At 30.5% G+C, this 20887-nt stretch overlaps 1 protein-coding gene across 2 annotated transcripts; it reads right to left on the bottom strand.

Annotated features, from left to right (window-relative positions):
- Window positions 1-6224: 6224 nt before the first annotated feature.
- ABCG31 (pleiotropic drug resistance 3) lies at window positions 6225-19931 on the bottom strand. 2 transcript variants are annotated; one of them, XM_039044586.2, is made up of 24 exons: window positions 19516-19931; window positions 18235-18355; window positions 17058-17146; window positions 16146-16230; window positions 15060-15222; window positions 14716-14792; window positions 14455-14599; window positions 13886-14187; window positions 13508-13789; window positions 12590-12906; window positions 12192-12352; window positions 12002-12105; window positions 11075-11231; window positions 10881-10949; window positions 10676-10788; window positions 9807-10139; window positions 9420-9710; window positions 9193-9276; window positions 8979-9112; window positions 8230-8457; window positions 7952-8123; window positions 7750-7837; window positions 7496-7662; window positions 6225-6716 (listed from the first exon to the last, which is right to left on the bottom strand). In XM_039044586.2, the coding sequence occupies exons 1-24, from the start codon at window positions 19857-19859 to the stop codon at window positions 6447-6449; spliced, it is 4296 nt and encodes a 1431-aa protein (XP_038900514.1). In that variant the 5' UTR covers window positions 19860-19931; the 3' UTR covers window positions 6225-6446. The 2 variants fall into 2 exon arrangements, with proteins under 2 accessions (XP_038900514.1, XP_038900515.1); XM_039044587.2 differs by lacking the exon at window positions 19516-19931 and adding an exon at window positions 18508-18587.
- Window positions 19932-20887: the final 956 nt, after the last annotated feature.

The raw sequence follows: 20887 nt of genomic DNA, 5'->3' as shown, positions 1-20887 counted from the left end.
TTTGGGGACTCGTCTAATTGGGGAGCTGGGAACACAACGACACAAGAAGAAATTCACTCATTCCTCAATGTCGGGGCAAGTAGATAAATTGCTCCATTAAGGGCTGATTCTGGGGTTTAAACAATGTGGCACCACACCCTCTCCTGGCCCGAGAGGGGTTTGGTCATAGTTGGACTATGATTTATTGTTCATTAGAGGGATCAGTGGTACTTAAGAAGTTAGATGTAACTACAAAAGAAAAATGGTAATTTTGGCCCAACTGTACTTACGAGCAATTGTGAAGGGTCATCATATTGTTGATTGGTTATATCCAATGGACAGAGAAATATATCTGTAGTGCAAAGAGTATAGCTGTCGATCTTTAGTGGAGTGCCTGACAGTTAATGGATGGTGAATAATTTAATTAAAGAGTTTAATTAATTATTCATGTTGTTGGGGTTGATGCCCTAAAGTCTCGTGTCTTGTAGTTTGTAAACGGTATATACGAACACCACTGATTGTTAATATATGATATTTACTTCACATTTTGTTGTTTTTCTCGGTTATTTGTTTTATTTGCTTTACCACAAACCAATAAACATAAAATCCCTGGTTATCTGTATGTGACTCAAGCATGTATGTAGTGACATACAAGTGGATCATGTATTGAGTGATAACCAAAATGGTCAGTAGTATATGGATATAAGAGGGAAACCTTATCCTGATAATACTACGAACGCAACCCGTTTTGTGGATTGGTCACAAGTGTTGTGACTTGCCACAGATGGTCTGATCCTGATCATTCGTGTTGGGACATGCGAGTGAGGGCGTCCTATACAAAGAGTTTGTATAAGACTTGACCACGAAGTGTTAATGTCTCGTTATATAACACCGTTCATGACAGAGACTTCACTTCACTAGGATGACCATAGGTAACGTGACCTCAATCCTGAGTGAGTTGGGAACTCCTTCCATTGAGGGCAGTCCTTTGATTTGTATGGGTGCGAGTGGCCAAGTCGTCGATTCAAACCTACAATTTTGGGGATTCGTTTGATTTGGGAGCTGGAAACTCGGTTACACAAGATGGAATTCACTCCTTCCTCGAGGCAGGGGTAAGTAGATAGATCGCTCCCTTAAGGGCTGACTCCGGAGCTTGAATTATGTGGCACCACACACCTTCTCTTGGCCCGAAAGGTGTTCACTCATAGTTGGACTATGTTATATTGTTCATTAGAGGAATCAGTAGTACTTAAGAAGTGAGATGTAACTACAGGGGCAAAATGGTAAATTAGCCCAACTATACTTACGAGCATTTGTGAAGGGTCATAGTACTCATGATTGGTTATATCCGATGGACACAGAAATATATCTGTGGTAAGAAGAGTTCAGTTGTTGGTCTTTAGTGGAATCACTGACAGTTAACTATGGTGAATCTCATGGCTAAAGAGTTTAGTCAACTATTCACGTACCGTTGGAGCTTCGAGCCACAGGTCTATTAGGTCACTTGGGTAGCTTGGATAAAGTCGAGAACTAGTATTTGGATTAATTTGAAATGTTCAAATTGACTAGAGGAAGTTCAATTTATATGATATAATTGGACTAGTTAATTATATATGATATAACTGGCTAAATGTATGAGATATATTATTTTGGAGGAAATTAGATATAAATATGATTTATATCAAGTCGAGGAGAAAATACTATAGTAGATATATGATATCAAACTATAGGATATAAATATAATATGATTATATTTATTAATTAAATTAATTGATTAATTATTTGATAATTAACCGATTAATCCACGTTCGGACGTGGGAAGTGGGGTGCGAAGGTTATGGTAACCGGTGGGTTAAAGTTATGAAAATCATTTTCATTTTATTAATTATTCAATCGTGAATTCGTATCGTCCGCGCCCAAAAAGAATCCGTTAAAGAGCGATCGCGAGAGCCTATACAATAGAAGCTCGTTCATCTAAACGATCGTTTACTTCACGCGTTCTCTAAACGATCGTATACATCTTTTCTAAACGATCGTTCAGTTTTTCCTAAACGATCGTGTAGCTCTACTATATGATCAGCATTTCTGCTATACGATAGCAGAGTTCATCTCCCACTTGCTTATCGTCTACACAATGTCTTCTCCTCCATCCTCTATTAAACTCACCAGAGCCCACTCTTTGGGTTTTTTACGCCGAGGATACCTGGGTTTCTCTTGTGGTGGTGTCGTCCCCGTGGCATTGTTCGTGTACGCTGTGTTCGTGTTGTTGCCGACAGACTTGTCGGGTGCTGGTAGATCGGTGGGAGGTTTTCCGCTGCTGAGGGTTCAGACATACGAAGATAGTCTTCATCTAGTATGAACCCTTTCCTTGTTAATGTTTGTATTATGAGCATGCCGATAATGAGTTTTATATGCATAACTGTATGTATGGAATGTATGTCGTTTGTGTTTCGGTCACTGTGAAATCGGAGCGATCTAAACCTGCTCATGGAACTCTCGGTATGAGATCCTTCACATGTACCATTAGAGCTTCAAGTTACAGGTGTTAGGATTGATCCCCTAAATCTCGTAGGGCCTTGTAGTTTGTAAATACTTGTATGAACGAACGTTCTGTGATTAATAATATATGATATTTTATTCACTTATGTCTATGAAATATATGATATTTTAGTTGTATCGATCACAAACCAATAAACTAAGATCCATGGTTATCGTTGTAACTTAAACATGTATGTGGAGACATACAAGTGGATCATGTTTAAGTGATAACCTAAATAGTTTGTAGTATATGGATAAGGTTGGGTACCTTATCCTAGTGACACTACGAGTATGGCCCACTTTGTAGGTGTTACAAATATTGTAAAGTACTACAAATGATTTGATCCTGATCATTCATGTATTAGACATGCGAGCGAGGATATTCCATACAAAGGAGTTTGTATAAGATCGGACCACGAAATGTTTAGTCTTGTTATATAACGCCATTCATAATTGAGACTTTCATTTCACTAGGATGACTATAGGTAACATGATCTTAATCTTGATTGAGATGTGAACTCTTGCTTATGAGGGCGGTAGGGTGAGAGGGTCAAATCGCCGACTCAACAAGCCTACCATTTTGGGGATTCATCTAATTGAGGAGCTGGGAACTCAGCTACATAAGAAGGAATTCACTCCTTCCCCAAAGCAGGGGTAAGTAGATAAATAGCTCCCTTAAGGGTTAATTCCAGGTCTTGAACAATGTGGCGTCACACCCTCTCTTAGTCAAAAAGGGGTTTAGTCATGTGGGACTATGATGGATCAGTGATATTTAAGAAGTTAGATGTAACTACAGGGACAAAGCGGTAATTTGGCCCAGTTGTACTTACGAGCGATTAGTGAAGGGTCATCGTACTGTTGATTAGTTATATCCAATGGATACAGAAATATATCTGTAGCGCGAAGAGTGAAATTGTCGGTCTTTAGTGGAGTACCCGACAGTTAACGGATGGTGGATAATGTGATTAAAGAGTTTAATCAGTTATTCATGTACCGTTGAAGCTTCAAACTACAAGTCCATATGGTCCCCTTGGAAGCTTAATGGATTTAAGTTGAGAATCAGTTTTTGAGTTAATTTGTAATGTTCAAATTAACAAGAATGAATTTGATTAAATTCGATATAATTAAATTAATTCAATTACATAGGATATAATTGATATAATATATTTGATACATTATTGTTTGATTGGAGGAATAAATATTTGAATATGATTCAAATATATTTTTTATGAATTAGATTCATAGTTATTAAATTTAATATAAATATGATTTACATTAAATGTCATAAAATAGAGAAAAAGAACTATGGTTTATATATTGTATATGATGCAATATTAAAACTATAGGTTATAAATATAATATGATAATTTAGTTATCATATTTATTTATAATTTATTAATTATTTGATAATTAACCATTTTCTCTATAACCACCCTTAGTGGGTATTTATTTAGTTTATGGCAAATTGGGATAAATGAAATTGTTTTAATTATTCCAAAGGACAAGTGAACGAGAGACAAGAATTAACAATCGAGTATCAGCTTGAGAGACTATACGATAATCTTATTATCTACAAGATCGAGAGACTTGTCTATGCGATAGACTTATTCGTTTATACGATAGTGTTGTTTGTCTACTCGATCGTCTTCCTCCTCCAAACTCCAAACTCAAAACTTCCCCTAACCAAAATTAACCAGAGCCCACCACTCATGGATTCTCACACCGAGGATACCAAGGTCACCAAATGGTAGTGTCCTGTTTGGTTCGAGGATCGAGTTGTTGTTTGTTGCTTGTTTGAGGGGAGTGTTTGTGACTTGTTCGAAGCATTCATGAACAAGTTAGATCAAGGGATTACTTGAAGAACGATTCTTCAAAGGTATAGTCTCTTGATCCTTTGTTTTATTTCAAAGCATGTTGTAATTTAAGGTTTATGCATAATCTGTTTTTGTATGACTGTAAATGTATGTGTTCAATCACAATGGGATTTAGATGATCCGCTTCCGCTCAAAGGTTCTCTGCAAACGGAGTTCCTTCAACAGATCCATGAGGTCCCCTCAGTAGCTCAACAAGATTTAATGAGAATCAGTTTTTGGATTAATTTGAATTGTTCAAATTAATTGAAGGAATTAATTAGATATGATATAATTAATTTAATTTTAATTATATATGATATAATTACTATAATGTATTTGATACATTATAATATTAATTATTTATGAGAGGAAATAAATATTTGAATATGATTCAAATATTAATTATATGAATTAGATTCATATAGTTGAATTTAATATAAATGTGATTTATATTAAAAGTCATTAGTGAGAGAAAAGAAACTATAGGTTATATTGTATATGATACAATATTAAAACTATAGGTTATATGTTATATTTGATATAACATATAGTTTAATATATTTTTTATGATAAGGTAGTTTTCATATTAATATATATTAAATTATTTATTAAATAAATAAATTATTATTTTTATTTAATTAATTTTGAATTGATTAATGGGAGGACTCCCTCCCCCTTAATTCTCTCCACATCATGTAAGTGGGAGGTTGGTTCCTAATTCTCTTCTTCTTCTTCATGCAAAAGAGAAAGAGAGAATCAACACATAGAAGAGTTATGTGAAAAACCAAATTTTTTCTCTCTCCTCTCAATCTCCCTTCCCTCACCAAAATAGTCAGAACCCACTCCTGCGTTCTCACCTGAGAATATTGAGGTTGTGTTCGTGGTAGTGTTCGATTGGAGATCGAGGTTTCCAATCGAAGAAACGTTCTTCAAAAGGTAAGAGTTTTCTAACACAATTTAATTTTATGTAATTTCGTTATTAGCATGCTGTAATTATTGTAAAATTATGACTTCTGTAAAATTATGCTCAAGGAACTCCCAATTTTTATCAAAAGTGTTTAAATAAAATTGAGTTCTTTTAAAAAAATATATTTTTTTTCAAGTCAATCTAAACGGACCTTTAATTTTTTGAAGCCAACCAAAGTTGGAAACCAAAGAATAATTGGGGTCTTATGCTCCTCCCTTGGAGTTTTATAGTGTGTTTGATTTAGCTTTTCAGATGTTTAATTTTGAAAATAAGTCATTTTGGAAAAAATTAAGGTTTTAGTCAACCACTTAAAATGGATTTTGAAACACTTTCAAATATATTTTAAATAGTTTTTATGAAAAGAGTTTAAATTAAAAACAACTCTTTTGAGAATATTTTTTTCTCCGGTGAATCCAAATAGACCCTTAGGATGTGTTTGGCTACAATAAATACCATTTTATAATCTCTAATTAGTTATACTCAACACTATTTTAAAACCATATTCGCTACACTAATAGAGAAGTGTAGCGAGTGTTCCCAAAAGACATTGGGACTAGTGCCATTGGTAAATTCCAACTTTTGTTCCAGTCCAAAATATCAAGGAAGAGAGCTTCAGGCAAAGAGAGATGGAACTCCGCATCAAAGGTGACCATGTCGTTGTTTGGTTTGAGCTTTTGCCCTGCTAACAATTTGCTATAGTTTTTACTATTTTACATTCATCATTTTTTTTATTATTTGCTACAATGTTTACTATTTCCTTCTCAAATTAAAATAGTTTACACTTCGAACACATACTATTATAATCCAAACTAAAATAATTTATACCCAAACACAAATTATTATAAACTAATTATAATAACCTATGGTTATAATAATCAACTCATTGCTTCAGAAACCCCGTTAATTATTATTGAGGGGTTAAATGGTAGTCATATTCTCTTTAATTTTGAAACAAATCATTTAAAAAAAAATAAAATGTTTGACAACTACTCAAATCATCTACATAGACCAAAATTCAATTATCTAGCTTCTCGAGACACTTGCTACAAAAAGAAAAGAAAAGAAAAAGGGAAATCTTAAACTAAACGAGCCATAATAATATACTTGTTCTATCTCCTCTGGAAATTGATGAGCTTGACGGAGACTGCAAAGACGGTAAAGAAAAGGAGGCTGAAGGCAAGGAGAACGACAACGGAAACTCCGATCATACCATCGCCACCATATCCTAAGCTTACTTCTAAGTATTGTTTCACAGTGCCCTCAAAGCCTGGTCCCATAATAATGGTTTCTACATCACCAAGCTGTGACGTTATAATACCCCTCAATGTCCATGAAATTGGGCAGATGTAGTAGAACCAAATCCACCATCCTGGAATATTCTGATAACATGTGAAATTCAAAATTAATTAATACCACATAATGCTTAAAATATATGCATATTTATAACTATGTTAAATTATACGTATCAACTTCTAAACAGCTTTCTAGATTAAACAGTTATATTCCGTCCCAAAATCTGCTCTATTATTAGATTTGTAAACTTCGAATAACTTTATGTCTCAATATGCTTTTGACAAATTCAAAATTTTAAGAAATTAATTGCTTTTTTAGATTTATGTCCAATAAAATACTAAAATTTCAATTTAGATTCTATGGATGTTGCACTCTTACATGGTCAAAATCAACGTAATTAAGATCCGTTTCATAACCATTTGGTTTTTGAGATTTTTAAAATTAAACCTACAAACACCATCTCTAGGTTTCTTGTTTTGTTATCTACTTTCTACCAATATTTATAAAAATTAATCCATAATTTGAAAACTAAAAAAATAGTTTTTAAAAATTTAATTTTTTTTTTTAGAATTTAACTAAAAATTCAACATGCAAATCGTGATGAGGGAATATAGATTTAATTTTCAAAAGTAAAAAATAAAAAAATAAAATGATTACTAATTTTATACTTTTCATCTCACATGAGGCAGTCAAAATAATGTTTCTAACACAAAAAGAATGAAAAGTTTTGAGATTGGTTTTTTAAATAGTAAAAAATGTTTTTAACTTTTTAAAAATACTTTTGAAGATTTTTATAATATTTGGTCAAATAACCATTTAAAAGTGTTTTTGAGAGTAATGCTTGTAGAAGAAGTTTTAAACTTACTGGTTTTGGAACAAGAAAGCCAGAGAGTAGATTCCATAAAGAGTAGAATGCTGAAGAAACAACGGCTGCCATATGTTGTGAAGGAGTGAGGCCAACCGTCATCATACCATAAAAGGTGAAATAGGTGAAGGTGAGGAACATGAAGAGGTGATAAAGAAGGAATTTTCCTGCAAATTTTGAAACATAATGTAATCTCTTAACAAATAAATGTAGAATAAAGCACAAAGGTAAAGTATTAAATCTAATAAACTTACTAAAATTTCTTTCAAAGTTAACCATTAAATATGTGATGACACCAAACATTATGGTCTGTGCAGCAATGTATGGAACCTCCACTAAACCCTGTTGGGGAATAAACAACAGATTAAAAGTTGATTAGTATTCAATTATTTGAATATACAAATAAATAAATAAATAAATAAATATTATACCACATAATTAATTAAAATTAATTACCTGTGCAAATGCATAAGCGATTGGAGAATACATTCCTGCTGCTTTCTCTCGATAAAATACTGTTCTCTCAATCGAAACAATTGGTTGTACGGAGGAAGCATTATTTACTCCAAGGAACAAACATGCTGAGAACAGAGCTCCCATAACAACCATCAGCTCTTGAGTTGAATTCCTTTCAAATATTCAAAAGATTGATTTAATAAAAAAAGAATACTAAAAAATGGGGGAAATACTTCGTAGTCTCTAAAAATTGTATGAAATAAGAAAGAGATATTTACCTTTTCATACCAACATCCCAAAACACAGAACCAAATATTAGTGCACTTATGAAGGTGAAACATAATCTCATGACATTATATTGGGGACTCCTCCAATAAACAAGCCATTGCTTCCAAAGGCAAATACGAAATTGGGATAATGTGTCTTGTGAGTAGGTGGAATCAAACTTCAATGCTTCTCCACCACTTGGTGGAACACTAAATTGCTTGATGGATTCTTCAACATTCCTACACAAAACAAAAATTTTCAAAACATGATCGTAATGTTAAAAACTTATAATTAAAAAGGAAAAAAAACTAAATTACATGTTTAGTCCTAAATATTCAATTTTGTACCTAAAATATATCTCTAATAAATTCAAAATTCTTAAAAATTCATCGATTTATTAGATATGAAATTAAGAGCCCGTTTAGATTTATTTGAGAAAAAGAATGTTTTTCAAAAAACTCATTTTTATTTAAACATTTCAATAAAAACTAATTAAAATATATTGGAAAAGTTATTTTAAGTGGTTGTCAAACATTCTAATTTTTTTTTCAAATGATTTATTTTTTAAATTAAATATTCGAAAATATATTCCAAATTCACCCTAAGTTATGTTTGTTGAAACTTTAAATTTCTAAGTTTATAAAATTAAAAGTTGAAGAACCAAATAAATTGAAATTGAAATGTTAAAATTGGGGACTAAATATGTAATTTAATTAAAAATGGTAGGCCAAAATATCACTAGACTATAATATAACAACACCTGAATTGATCAGAGTTTCTATATATGTCGGCGAAATCTCTTCCAATTCTCTGTTCAGCAGCAGGCGTCGTAACCTCAAGCATCCAAGTAGCTGGATTGTAATCATTTGGTATTGGAGATACTCCATTAATTCCCTATAATAATGCTAAAATTAATCATTATATTTTGCTATATATCATACTCAAATTTTTATATGGTTTTGATATAGTTTTACCTCAAAATAGTCTATCATTATCTGTGAATGTCTTCCTAACTTTCCCCCATATATAACTCGCCCCCCTCGTTTCATAAGAAGTAACTGCACAAAAAGGTTAAAGTAATAAAATCATTAAGAATGGATATGATATTTCTCAATTAAGAAAATCTATTCAATTAGACTGTCATAATCTATATGCAACCAATGATTATTATGAGAGCTTAGAACAAGGTTTAGTGTCAAACCTCATCGAATGCTTCAAATATGTCGATACTAGGTTGATGAATGGTACAAACAACAGTTCTTCCAGTATCAACTGTATTACGAACGGTTCTCATTACAATGGCGGCGGCTCGAGCATCAAGTCCAGAAGTAGGTTCATCCATAAAGATGATGGAAGGATTTGCAACAAGCTCCACTGCAATTGTTAGGCGTTTTCTCTGTTCTGTTGATAAACCAGTACTACCTGGCATACCAACCAATGCATGCCTAAGAGTATCAAGCTCCACTAAATTCATTACTTCTTCAACAAACTCCTGAAAAGATGCATTAGAAATATAAGATCCCATATTTAATTTGTAGTCCAGGATTCACTCAAGCTTTTTTTTACTGATGAAAGTAAAAATAATTACCCGTCGTTTCTCTTTGATGATATCTTTTGGAAGACGTAGAGAGGATGAAAATTGAAGGCTTTCCTCAACAGTGACTTGAGGAGAATGAATATCATTTTGCTCTACGTAGCCAGAAATTCTAGCAAAAGTACGTTGTTCTTTTGGAAAACCTGATATTTTAATTTCACCTTCAATGTATCCACCTGTTTTTCTTCCAGCAAGAACATCCATCAATGTGGTTTTTCCTGCTCCGCTTGACCCAACTAATGCTGTAAGAACCCCGGGTGAAAATACACCACTCACATTTGATAATAGTTGCAACTTCTTTTCTGGTATTCCTTGCTGCTTCATTTCCTGAGAATAAATTTGATACAGTCTTCTTCTTATTATCTTTTAAATGCATGTATTATATAAATCACGAGTTGGATATATAGATGTGAATAAGAAATTTAAAGAGGAAAAAATTCATTTACACCCTTAAACTATTAAGGGTTGCAATTAATTTCGTATGTAAATCAATTTACCATTAGAATTTTGTTTAAAAAAATTTCATGCATAATTTGCACACATATATAAGACTTCATATTAATATAAAATAAGAAAAAACATGTATAAGACTTCATATTAATATAAAATAAGAGAAAAACACGAACATCAAAGAGATAATAGTGATTTTTCATTAAATATTAATATTTTTCATATGCTTCTCTTACTCTTTTTTTGTTTTTTTTGCTACTTGTGGAATTTTTGGAGAAGTTATGTACGTGAATTTGAGTTCATTTTAAATAGAGTTACTATAAATCACTACCAAATTGTCTAAATTGATCCATTAAGGATTTTAATTAACACAATTTCTAAAATTTAGGGATAAATTTATATTTGTAGCTAACCTTTGGAGTATCAACAAAATAATTGACATTGTGAAAAGTCATTGTTAATGGTTGGAATGGAAGAATCATTCCCTTTTCCCTTCTTTCATTTGGTTCTGGATCTTGTTTTGCACCTGCAGATTTCAAGAGTAATAAGTATTAGAAATATGAAAAGGAAGATTAATTCACGAGGCCAACATACATGAGAAGAGAATTAATAACTGACCTATATTGTTTGTATTAGAATCAGCTTCTGAGGTATCAGTTGGGATTATAGTTTGAGCTTTTCTTATCGCTGTTGAGAATGAAAATACAAAGAACATTAACATTTTGATGATATATATGTGTATTTATCATATTAATACTCATTACTTGATTAATAAAAATAATTTCCTTGAAAAAAAAATGTTATTTACTTACGGTGGAGTTTAGATAAGGCCAAAGTCACCAAACTATTGAAAAGAATAGCATAGATCAAAATTACACCAACACCCAGCCAGTACCAATTATCAGTACTAGGCATGTTATGTGAATGGAGAACATTGTATCCAACGGTTCCATTTCCAATACTAGATTTCTGCAAACATCAAAAAACCATTATTCATAAAATAAACAATTATATATAAAAGAAGCAACAAGTATATAGCACAGATACAACAATATCTCATTAAAATATACATTTTATAAAATTATATATCATTCTTAAATTAGAAAGAAAAATTAAACTCAATAAGTTTATGCATTGGTAAATGTTTAAAAAATAGATTGATGTATTTCGCTGTTAAAATTTATTATTCTATCATATATGAACTTAGTATACTTAAACAAGTGTTCGATGTATATCTAATAAATGTTTGATTTTATACAATTAGTGTTTAAGTTTGATCCATCTTGCTCTAATAGGCTAGCCAAACTAAACTATTTATATTTTTAAAAATAAGGGGTTATTTGAGCTTATAACTTCATGTGGATGGAGTGGGCTATTATAGTCCATTTCATATTTGGGGCTTCAATTATAATTAGAAACATAATAGTTGGTGTTTCCAATTATAATAGTTGGTATAGTCTATAAATAACTACAATACTACTATTTCAAATCCTTATTTGTCACAATATCTACCATTTCCTATTCATCTTTTCTTCTCCTCTTTGTTATAATATTTAAAATAGTCTGTACTTCAAACACAGTCTATTATAATTTAAGATTATTATAACTCATAAACTATAATAATTTGACTGTAGCAATCAACTCAGTATTCCAAACGTCTCTAAAGGATTGTTTCTCAAGGTTACACATCTTAGGAAAGGTACTAACGAAAAAAAGAAGAAAAAATATGACGTCCATACCTCCATCCACCTAGTGGCAGTAAACTCGTTGACAGAAATAGCACGTTGTCCATAAGATAGTGGGGACACCCAAAAAGCCCATGACCACCATGGCTTAATCATATCTATACAATATGATATCCAAATTAGGATTGTATAGTCGATAACCATTTAAGCAATACACAAGAGAAAAAAACAAATGTAAATTTACCTTTTGGTATGATAAATCCACCCAATAAAAATATAACTAACAAGGCTGCTGAACCAAATGTGTTGGCAATTACCATATCCCTGGCTATAGCTGCCATCACACGAAAAAGACCAATAGCCATTTGATGAACTGAAAAGAGTAGGAACATGAAGCGAAAAAACCTGAATCATTTTAAAAGTAGGCTAATGATCAATAATAGAAGGAAAATTAGGGAAAATTTGCTAATGCTACCTTAGTACACCTACCATTCTCATTCATTATTTGACACATTGTTAAATGATTTGTAGACCCTAAATAATTATTAAATGTTATATTTGTGATAAAAAATGATGAAAATTTTCAAATTACCATAATACTAAAAATTTTCTAATGGAAAAAGCAAATAAATATGAGATTACCTTCCAGCACTGGGAGCAAACCCAACAGTATAATATACAACACAAGACCACACGACGGCTTCAAGTACAGAATAAGGCACACGCAAAATCCAGCTACTAATGGACCACGCCCAAGAAGGGTGAAACAAATTATCTCTTTGCTTGTAAAAAACGGGCAATCGAGATATCATAAGAGGTAATTCTGAAAATCCATTAAACATCATATGGATTAATCCAAAAAACAGGCAAGATAGATAGAGATTGCCATTGATTTCGTCCGTGGGATGTATTCTTGTTCGTAAGAACATTGTGCAGGTAACAAATCCAACAAATGCAACCTACATAAGTTATGAATGGAAATAATGAGTTAGAAAAAAAAAGGGAAAAATACATTTTTTGTGTCTAGGTTTTAGTTCTAGTCTTACATATTTTGTTTTTATGTTTTGAGTTTGGTTTTTCAATTTTTGAAAACATTATAATTTTATTCCTGAGATTTGATAATTTTATTCCTGAGATTTGAATTTTGTTTCAACTTAACTAGTCTTTAAGGTTTCAATATTTACACTTTTAAACTTCAATGTTTCATTAAAACCCACTTTTGGTCACTGTTACTATTATCTATTAATTTAAACGAAAAAGAAGTATTTAGTGAAAATTGAGATTATGTAAATCTTTAAATTTTAGGGTCAAATTGAAACAAAAAAAAATTGGAATTTTAGGAGTAAAATTATAACAATTTGAAATTCATAGAGTAAATTGAAAAGACAAATCCAAAATTTAAAACTAAATATATGTAACCTTTTAAAATTTAAAGAACCCAAACAAACTAGAACCAAAACTTAAAAGAATAACAAAAAACATCTTTTTACTCGAAAGAAGAAAGAATAATGCCAAAACCAAACGTTCTAGAAACACCAAATGTTCTAAAAACATATATACCTGACATGTCCTAAAAATATAAAGAAAACTATGTCGCTTAATCAAAAGTAGTTCCCGAAAAAAGCAAGCTTTAAAGAGTTCACTCTTTGAAACAGCAAATTTTGTTTTAGCCAAAGCTGAGGGATGACTTAATGATTTATCATATTGAGGATTAAGAGCAGCCTCCAAAGACTTCCCAAATTGGGATTTCTTAAATGCTTCAGCGAATTCAGGAACAGAAATATATTTATATGGCTGAGAAGAATTAGCCCAATATTGTTCTTGGTCCTTTTTAGAAGTGACCTGTTTCATAAAAACAAGTTAGCTAATTATCAAATTAATAAATTGCAAGAAAATGTAAAATTTATTAGTTTAAAAGCATGATCATATATATAATACCTCTTGTAGAAAATCAGCAACTCCCTTACGAGGTGGTAATTTAAAACCTAATGATTCGAAAAAGCCCAACACCTCTTCTCGAGGTCCTTGATACACAATATAACCATCTGATAATAACACAAGATCATCAAACAGTTCAAATGTTTCCGGAGCTGGTTGTAAAAGAGCCATCAATACTGTAGCTTCCATTTGATGAACAAAATTTCTTAAACATTTCACAATTTGAAAAGTTGTTGAACTATCAAGTCCTGTAGATATCTCGTCCATAAAAAGGGTTTTTCTTGGCCCAACAATCATTTCCCCTGGCATCAAATCAAAGAAGTTTAATTTAGTAAACAATAATTGTCGAAGGGTTGAAATATAATGATATATCATAGTAAATCAAAGAAGTTTAATTTAGTAACATAATAATTGTCGAAGGGTTGAAATATAATGATATATCATAGTAAATAATGGGAGTGATTTTGAAAATGGTTAAAAAATCACTTTTATTTTGGAGAGTTGAAAATAGGTTTGAGAGTGATTTTTTGACGTTTTCAAAATCACTCTAAAACATATCATAAAAATACCTGAGGTAACTCTTTTTCTTTGACCACCAGAAACACCCCTGACCATGTCATTACCAACTAATGTCTCTGAGCATACATCAAGACCAAGTACTTTCAAAATATAGTCTGTTAAAACACTGTGCTTTTTACCACCAACAGATGATGCCTGAAAAAGAAAAAGTGAGCTAACTCAGCAATAATTGATGTGTAATTTTTCTAACAGTAATTGATATGTAGTTTTTCCATTGAGATTGCCGATGCTACATAAAATCAAATAATAACCTTCATAAATGCATCAATATCTGGACTAGGTCGTATTTTCCTTTCTTTTTCTACGTGTGCCAGCTCTTTTATATAATCTACAACAGGAGAGAAAAAATCAAACTTAAACGTATAGTTAAATTCATTTTGGTTTTATTAAGGGTGAGTATGATAAATAAAAAATTGAGTTGACTGATAAGACTGACTGAATCGAAGGTAGTCGATCAAAGATGAGAAAGGGTTCGGTCAAATGGATTTGGGAAAATCCAAACCCACAATTCTTAATCAAATCTAAAGAATAAAACTGACCAACTCATCAGCCGGTGCACACCCTAGTTACCATGATTATGTTGGTCTAGACAAACCTGAGAAGCCTTCGCTTGCACCTTGGCATCTAGCGGCAAAGTCCAAAGTTTCACGTACGGTCAATTCTGCCAGATGATTATCTGATTGACTGATGTATGCAGAGGTTCTTTGAACGCAAAACTCCTTAAGATGATGTCCATTATAAGTAATGTTGCCAATTTTCTAAAAGAATGGAAAAAATCAATGTGTGGTTTAAGTTAATTATATATAATAATTAAAAAGAAAAATTAAGGCTATCAGAAATTAATTCAATATTTTTTAAAATAAAGATATATAAATACTTCCATTTTCTATAAAGAAATTCAGATAAGAGAATAAAAATAAGGAACAATTGCACATATAGCAATCAAGTCCATGTTATTAACACATATAGTATAATGCAAAAAAATTGTACATATAGCAAAATTTAGATAGTCTATTAGTGATAGACCACATCATTGGTAGAAGTCTATTAGTGATAGACTGTATAATTGATAGACTTTACTGTATTTGCAATTTTTTTAAAAATATTGTTATACACTTAGTTATTATCACTAAAAATGATATCTATTGAAATTATCTTAAAATTAAACTCATACTTTCATTTCTTTTAAGCCAAAACTTTGATATTATTTTTTTAAAATTGTGTAACGTTTATATAGTTAGATTTTTTTAAAAGAATAATATACAACATTGAAAATTTTATTTTCAAAAAGGAAGAGAGAATAATGAATTGTAAGTTTATTTTAAGACTATATACAAGAAACTTTTTTTTCTGTTTGTAATGAATTAATTTTAAATTTTGTACTTAAAAAATATTTAGAGACATTTGAGGCACTGAATTGATTATTATAGTCGATAAATTGTAATAGTTTTTGTTTAGAATGATGACTATTTTAATCTTAATAAAAATAGTAAATATTATAAAAAAAAAGGATAATAAATAGAAAATAATAAACACCATTAGAATTTTGAAAAAGTTAGATAAGTTTTCTATGGTTAAGGATTCAATAATTCTAAACCAACCAGAAATACCAAAAAATAATAATAAAACCCCCAACTAGAAAAAGGTTTAGCCTCGTGTACAATAAATACAAAGTACTTACCTTTAAGTTTCTATCAAGTTTGCCCGCAAGGGCTTGAAGCAAGGTGGATCTTCCTGAACCTGGTGGCCCCAAGAGCAATGTCATCCTGAAATCTCACAAAACCTTTTTAATCATGTTTCTGGTGAAAGCTATATTTATGAATCATCCATTAAAATAAATAAATAAATTGCAAGTTTAATCTGTAAAATTTTATATGTACGTCTATTTAATTTTTGTAAACTTTTAAAAGTTTTTAATAATTTTTAAAATTTCGATTTTGGGTCTAATAAATCTTGAATCCAATAAAAATTTTAAATAAATAATGAATTGATTTATTATATATAAATGGGTATACATCAAGTGATTTTGCCTTTCTGATGCTGTCTTTTTCAACATCGTTTTTTCAAATAAAAAAAGCGGAAACTACTAGTTCAATTTTGATCTTGTTACTAACCGATTAGAAAGTAAATTTTTGTGAAATCTCGTTTATACTAAAAGTAATATCTCTTTATTAAATGAAAAACTAATGAATTATTGGTAGCTTAAAATCAGTGCCACAGTTTAAAATGTGACAAATATTTGTAAACTTAAAAAGTGTATAATCTATATTGTGTTTGATAGATTATTGGCGAATTCCATTTTTTTAGAAAAATTAATTTATTTATTAGATTATAAATTATAAATTTATGTCAAATGGAACTCTATATCTAAGAAATAAAAAAATTTAAAAATAAAATATGAAGTCAATAGGAATATAGTTCAACTATCGTAAATTTATATTATCAATTTTAGAGGTCGTGATAAAAATTAAAATTTAAAATTTATGGACTAAATTTATGATTTTAAAACTTCGTGACAAAATGACACAAAGTTTCGAGTTTAGCAATTAAATTTGCAATGGTTAAATTAAACTATTATAAACTCTTATCTTACCTTCCAGGTTTGATGATGCCACTAATGTCGTTCAAAATTGTTAGTGGATATCTTTTGCATTTCATAATTCTCAAACTCATAAGTATATTCTGCATAAACAGTAAATTAATCAGAGAAAGCATATACTAGAAAAAATAAAAGGCTAAATTCTAAAAAATGTCCTTAAAACTTTATATTTTTTATAAAAAAATGTTCATGAAGTTTTAAAAGTATCAAAAATACTTTAAACTTTTAAAATGAGTTAAAAAAAATATCTTTACCGTAGAAATTGTTAAAGTTTTATTTCAAAAATATTCATAGACTTTCAAAAGTTTCAAAAATACTTTTGACTTAATAAAAGTTTTAAAAATACCTCTACCATTAGTATTTGAATGGAAGCCGTCAATTCCTCGTGAGAAAAATAACTTTAAAAATTAGAATAAAAAGTTTAAAAAATGCTAATGGTGATTAATTTATTTGAAATTCTCTTCAGTTCAAAAGAATCAATGTGAAAACAAATTATATAAATATCCTCAATTTTTCACATAGATAGTCTGATATTTATGTTACCTGTTCAATTCTTAGCTTACACCAAATTTCTTAACAACCAAAATAAAAACATAAATTTTAAGGTAAAACATAAAATCCTTCAAAATTTCACAAAATTCCAAAATAAAACTCTCCTCTTAAAATATACCATAATGATAAATAGGCAAATAAAAAAAGTATTTGGTTATTAACACACAAATAATTTTGTTAAAGTATGCAAGTCTCAAAATTATTTGGTATTTTATTTTAGATAAACAAGTGTCAAATAGTTAACAAAAAGGGGAGTAAGAGTGTATTGAAGAAGGGAGGGGAGAAAAAATGGAAAATAGAGAGGTAAGACGATATTAACTGTTTCTGTTCATTTAACAAGGGTTTTTAATGTTTTAAAGTTTAAGGGTATTTTTAAAAGTTCAGGGGTATTTTTGAAACAAATCTTTAATGATTTTCATCCAAAACTAGCGGTAAAAATATTTTTGAACTCATTTGGAAGTTTAGAAGTATTTTGAAAATTTTGAAACTTTAGGAGTATTTTTACATTTTTTATAATCTAACCAAAATAAAATACAAATTGATATACATATTTATTCAGCCGGTGTCCAAAGATTAAAGAAAATTGGTTAAAAAAAAAGGGAAAAGAAAAGAACCGTACCTCAATTGCGTCGTGTGAATAATTTATTAAAGTAGGCAAAGTTCTGGAACCGATTTGGACATCGGCTGAAACCGTCAAATTCTGAAATCTAACTTCAATCTTCGGAATCACCACTCCAGCTCTACGGTGGAAAGAGGAAACATGTTACAAAAGACTAGTCGTCAGTAACAAAACTTGATCGAATGATTAAATTTCATATCCCAACATGTTGTTTAAGAAAAAAGAAAGAGAAAAAACGACGAAACAAAACAAAAAATAATATCACCCAAATACCATTTAGAACATTTTGAAGTCTAAAGTTAATATGTGTGAATTATAAATCTCTATATGAGACGAGCGCTATAAAGATGATTTCTCGATAAGAGGAGGAGGACAGAGTTTATAGGAAAAACAGACGCACACCTCTATCCAATTAAAAGCTGCCATATGGCAAGGTAGAGGAAAAGCATGGACACAAACTTATTGCTTTCAATGGTGAATACAAACTTCAAATTGGATAAGTCAAACACCCCTCAAGTAGTTAGGATATGAATATTGATGGGACTAGTAGTCAGTAAAAGTATGAATTTAATAAATGATTTGAAGAGGAGTTTTCTGATATTGATTGGGCTAGTAGTTAGTAAAAGTATGAATTTAAAAAATGACTTGAAGAGGGGTTTTTTTAACACCAAAATATTATATGGTGAGGCTGATCAAAATAAGGTTTTAACACCTTAATATAGACTCCCAATTGGTCATCAAACTTAAATTTAGTATTGAACATTAGTGTCGTTATGATCAAACTCTATATTGTATATAAATTATTTTATGTTAAATAAAAATTTAAGAAAATAACTTTTCTAACATGTTATTATTAGATCATACGATCTAATCCAATTAATATAGATTTCTATTTATTAAGTCTTTAGACGATGTAATTAATATCAAATAAGCTTGAGTTTTTGGTCCAGGGATAATTTACATATGTATGGACAGAAGATTTGCTAACTTGAAGAAAACTGAAACTGACAAGCAGCTCAAATAGAAAATAATAAGAATAAAAAAGAACGATTCATCTCCGCTTCAAAACTGAACGTCAAGTAAGGCGCTAAAAACCTATCGCAAATGCGCGAATCATGTTCATCAATTAGGTTTTCAATTACCACGAATTTATGAGGCTTTTTCTAATCTCACAAGCGATCATGAGAGATAATCAACAAAAATAAAAACTAATGAAATTAACCATCTAATAAAAAGTTGATTATAATCAGAAAGAATAATATCAACAATAACGATTCTCACCTATCGAGACGCTCTTTAATTCCAGAAAGCAACTTGAAATTATCTTGATCATCAGTCGCCAATGCCTTCTTGACAACAAGTTCTCGTTTATTCTTATCGAGTTTCCGGACGTCAATCGTTTCGGTTGTGATAGCTCCATCGCTATCGGAGGAAGAGATTTCCGACGGAGATCGCGTCAACAATGCGAAGTTAGATTGTTTCTGAGACGGTAATCTCTCAATCGCCGCCCATAAAAGCTCCCGCTCGTCATTCGCTACTACTTCGGCATTGGACGGCCGAGAAAACGACGGATCGATCGCATTGATCTCCAATTCGAAATACTCGCTTCCATTGGAAGCCGCCATTGCTGAAACAAAGCACAGCGGGAAGAAGAGGAGGAACTGAAAAATATGGCGTAGTGATAAAGTTAAAATAAAATGTTAAAACGCTATTTAGTTCAAATCTTCGCGGATCTTTGTGGAAGAGATAAAGTGAAGGACGACGAAGAGTTTGTTGCAAATGCCGCGAATTAAGAAGCTCATGAAATTACGCAATTACCCCTTCGTGCAAGCTTTTTTGCGTTGTCAGCCATCCACTAGTTGACACGTGTAATTAGTAACACAGCAAATTTCTCCTGCCCGTGTTAGGAAGATTTTTCTTTTCTTTTCTTTTTTCGAAAAGTAAATATTGGAGATGTTTTAGGAAATTGTGATATATTGTTTTTCGGAAAATAACAAAATGACGTTTACGTGTAAATGTATTAAAAGCTATCTTTTCATATTTAAATTACATTTAACAATTTTTAATATTTAGTATAAAATAATCAATTTATTTTATTTTTGCATAGGATGATCAATTTAATTTTTATTTGATTTTTTCATATCACTTAGATTTGTTCGATATACATTCAATGATTTTTCTTAATCTAAAATTATTTTTAGTTACATTTAATGATTCTTTTCAACATTTTTAATTTGAAATTTCTCCCTAACAATTCATCATAATTGCTAACGCTCACTTGTTAACTATTTTGTTTTTTAAAACTAAGCTTATGAACATTACTTTCACCTTCGGATTTCTTCATCTATTTTTTACTTTAAAAAACCAAGTCAAATTTTGAGAACTAAAAAAAATAAAAAAGTTGTCTTTGTTTTTTTGAATTTGGCTAAGAATTCACCCATTGTAGAAATGTAAATCATTATAAGAAATGTGGATCAAATATGCTTAATTTGCAAAAACAAAAACAAAAAACCAACTGTTACCAAACGAGACCTAAAACATTGGTATGGAGTTAAATATAAAACATTTATTTTCAAAATTGTAATTAAACTGAAAATAAAATTTTGTCTTCTAATTGTTTTTTAAGTACAATAGGTAGGGGTATACATGGATT

The sequence above is a fragment of the Benincasa hispida genome, chromosome 10, assembly GCF_027475165.1.
Source record: "Benincasa hispida cultivar pf3 chromosome 10, pf3_genome.v1.1, whole genome shotgun sequence".
Classification (NCBI taxonomy): Eukaryota; Viridiplantae; Streptophyta; class Magnoliopsida; order Cucurbitales; family Cucurbitaceae; genus Benincasa; species Benincasa hispida.
Note: the sequence above shows the minus strand (reverse complement) of the source record. Positions and strands in the feature narration are given on the sequence as shown.

Excerpts from the sequence above, each read along its gene's own strand:
- ABCG31 (XM_039044586.2), bottom strand. The coding sequence starts at position 19,859 with ATGGCGGCTTCCAATGGAAGCGAGTATTTCGAATTGGAGATCAATGCG. Across the intron at positions 18,356-19,515 it reads ATTAAAGAGCGTCTCGATAG|AGCTGGAGTGGTGATTCCGA; the intron begins GTGAGAATCGTT and ends TTTCCACCGTAG. Across the intron at positions 10,950-11,074 it reads GGCCTTATCTAAACTCCACC|CGATAAGAAAAGCTCAAACT; the intron begins GTAAGTAAATAA and ends CATTCTCAACAG.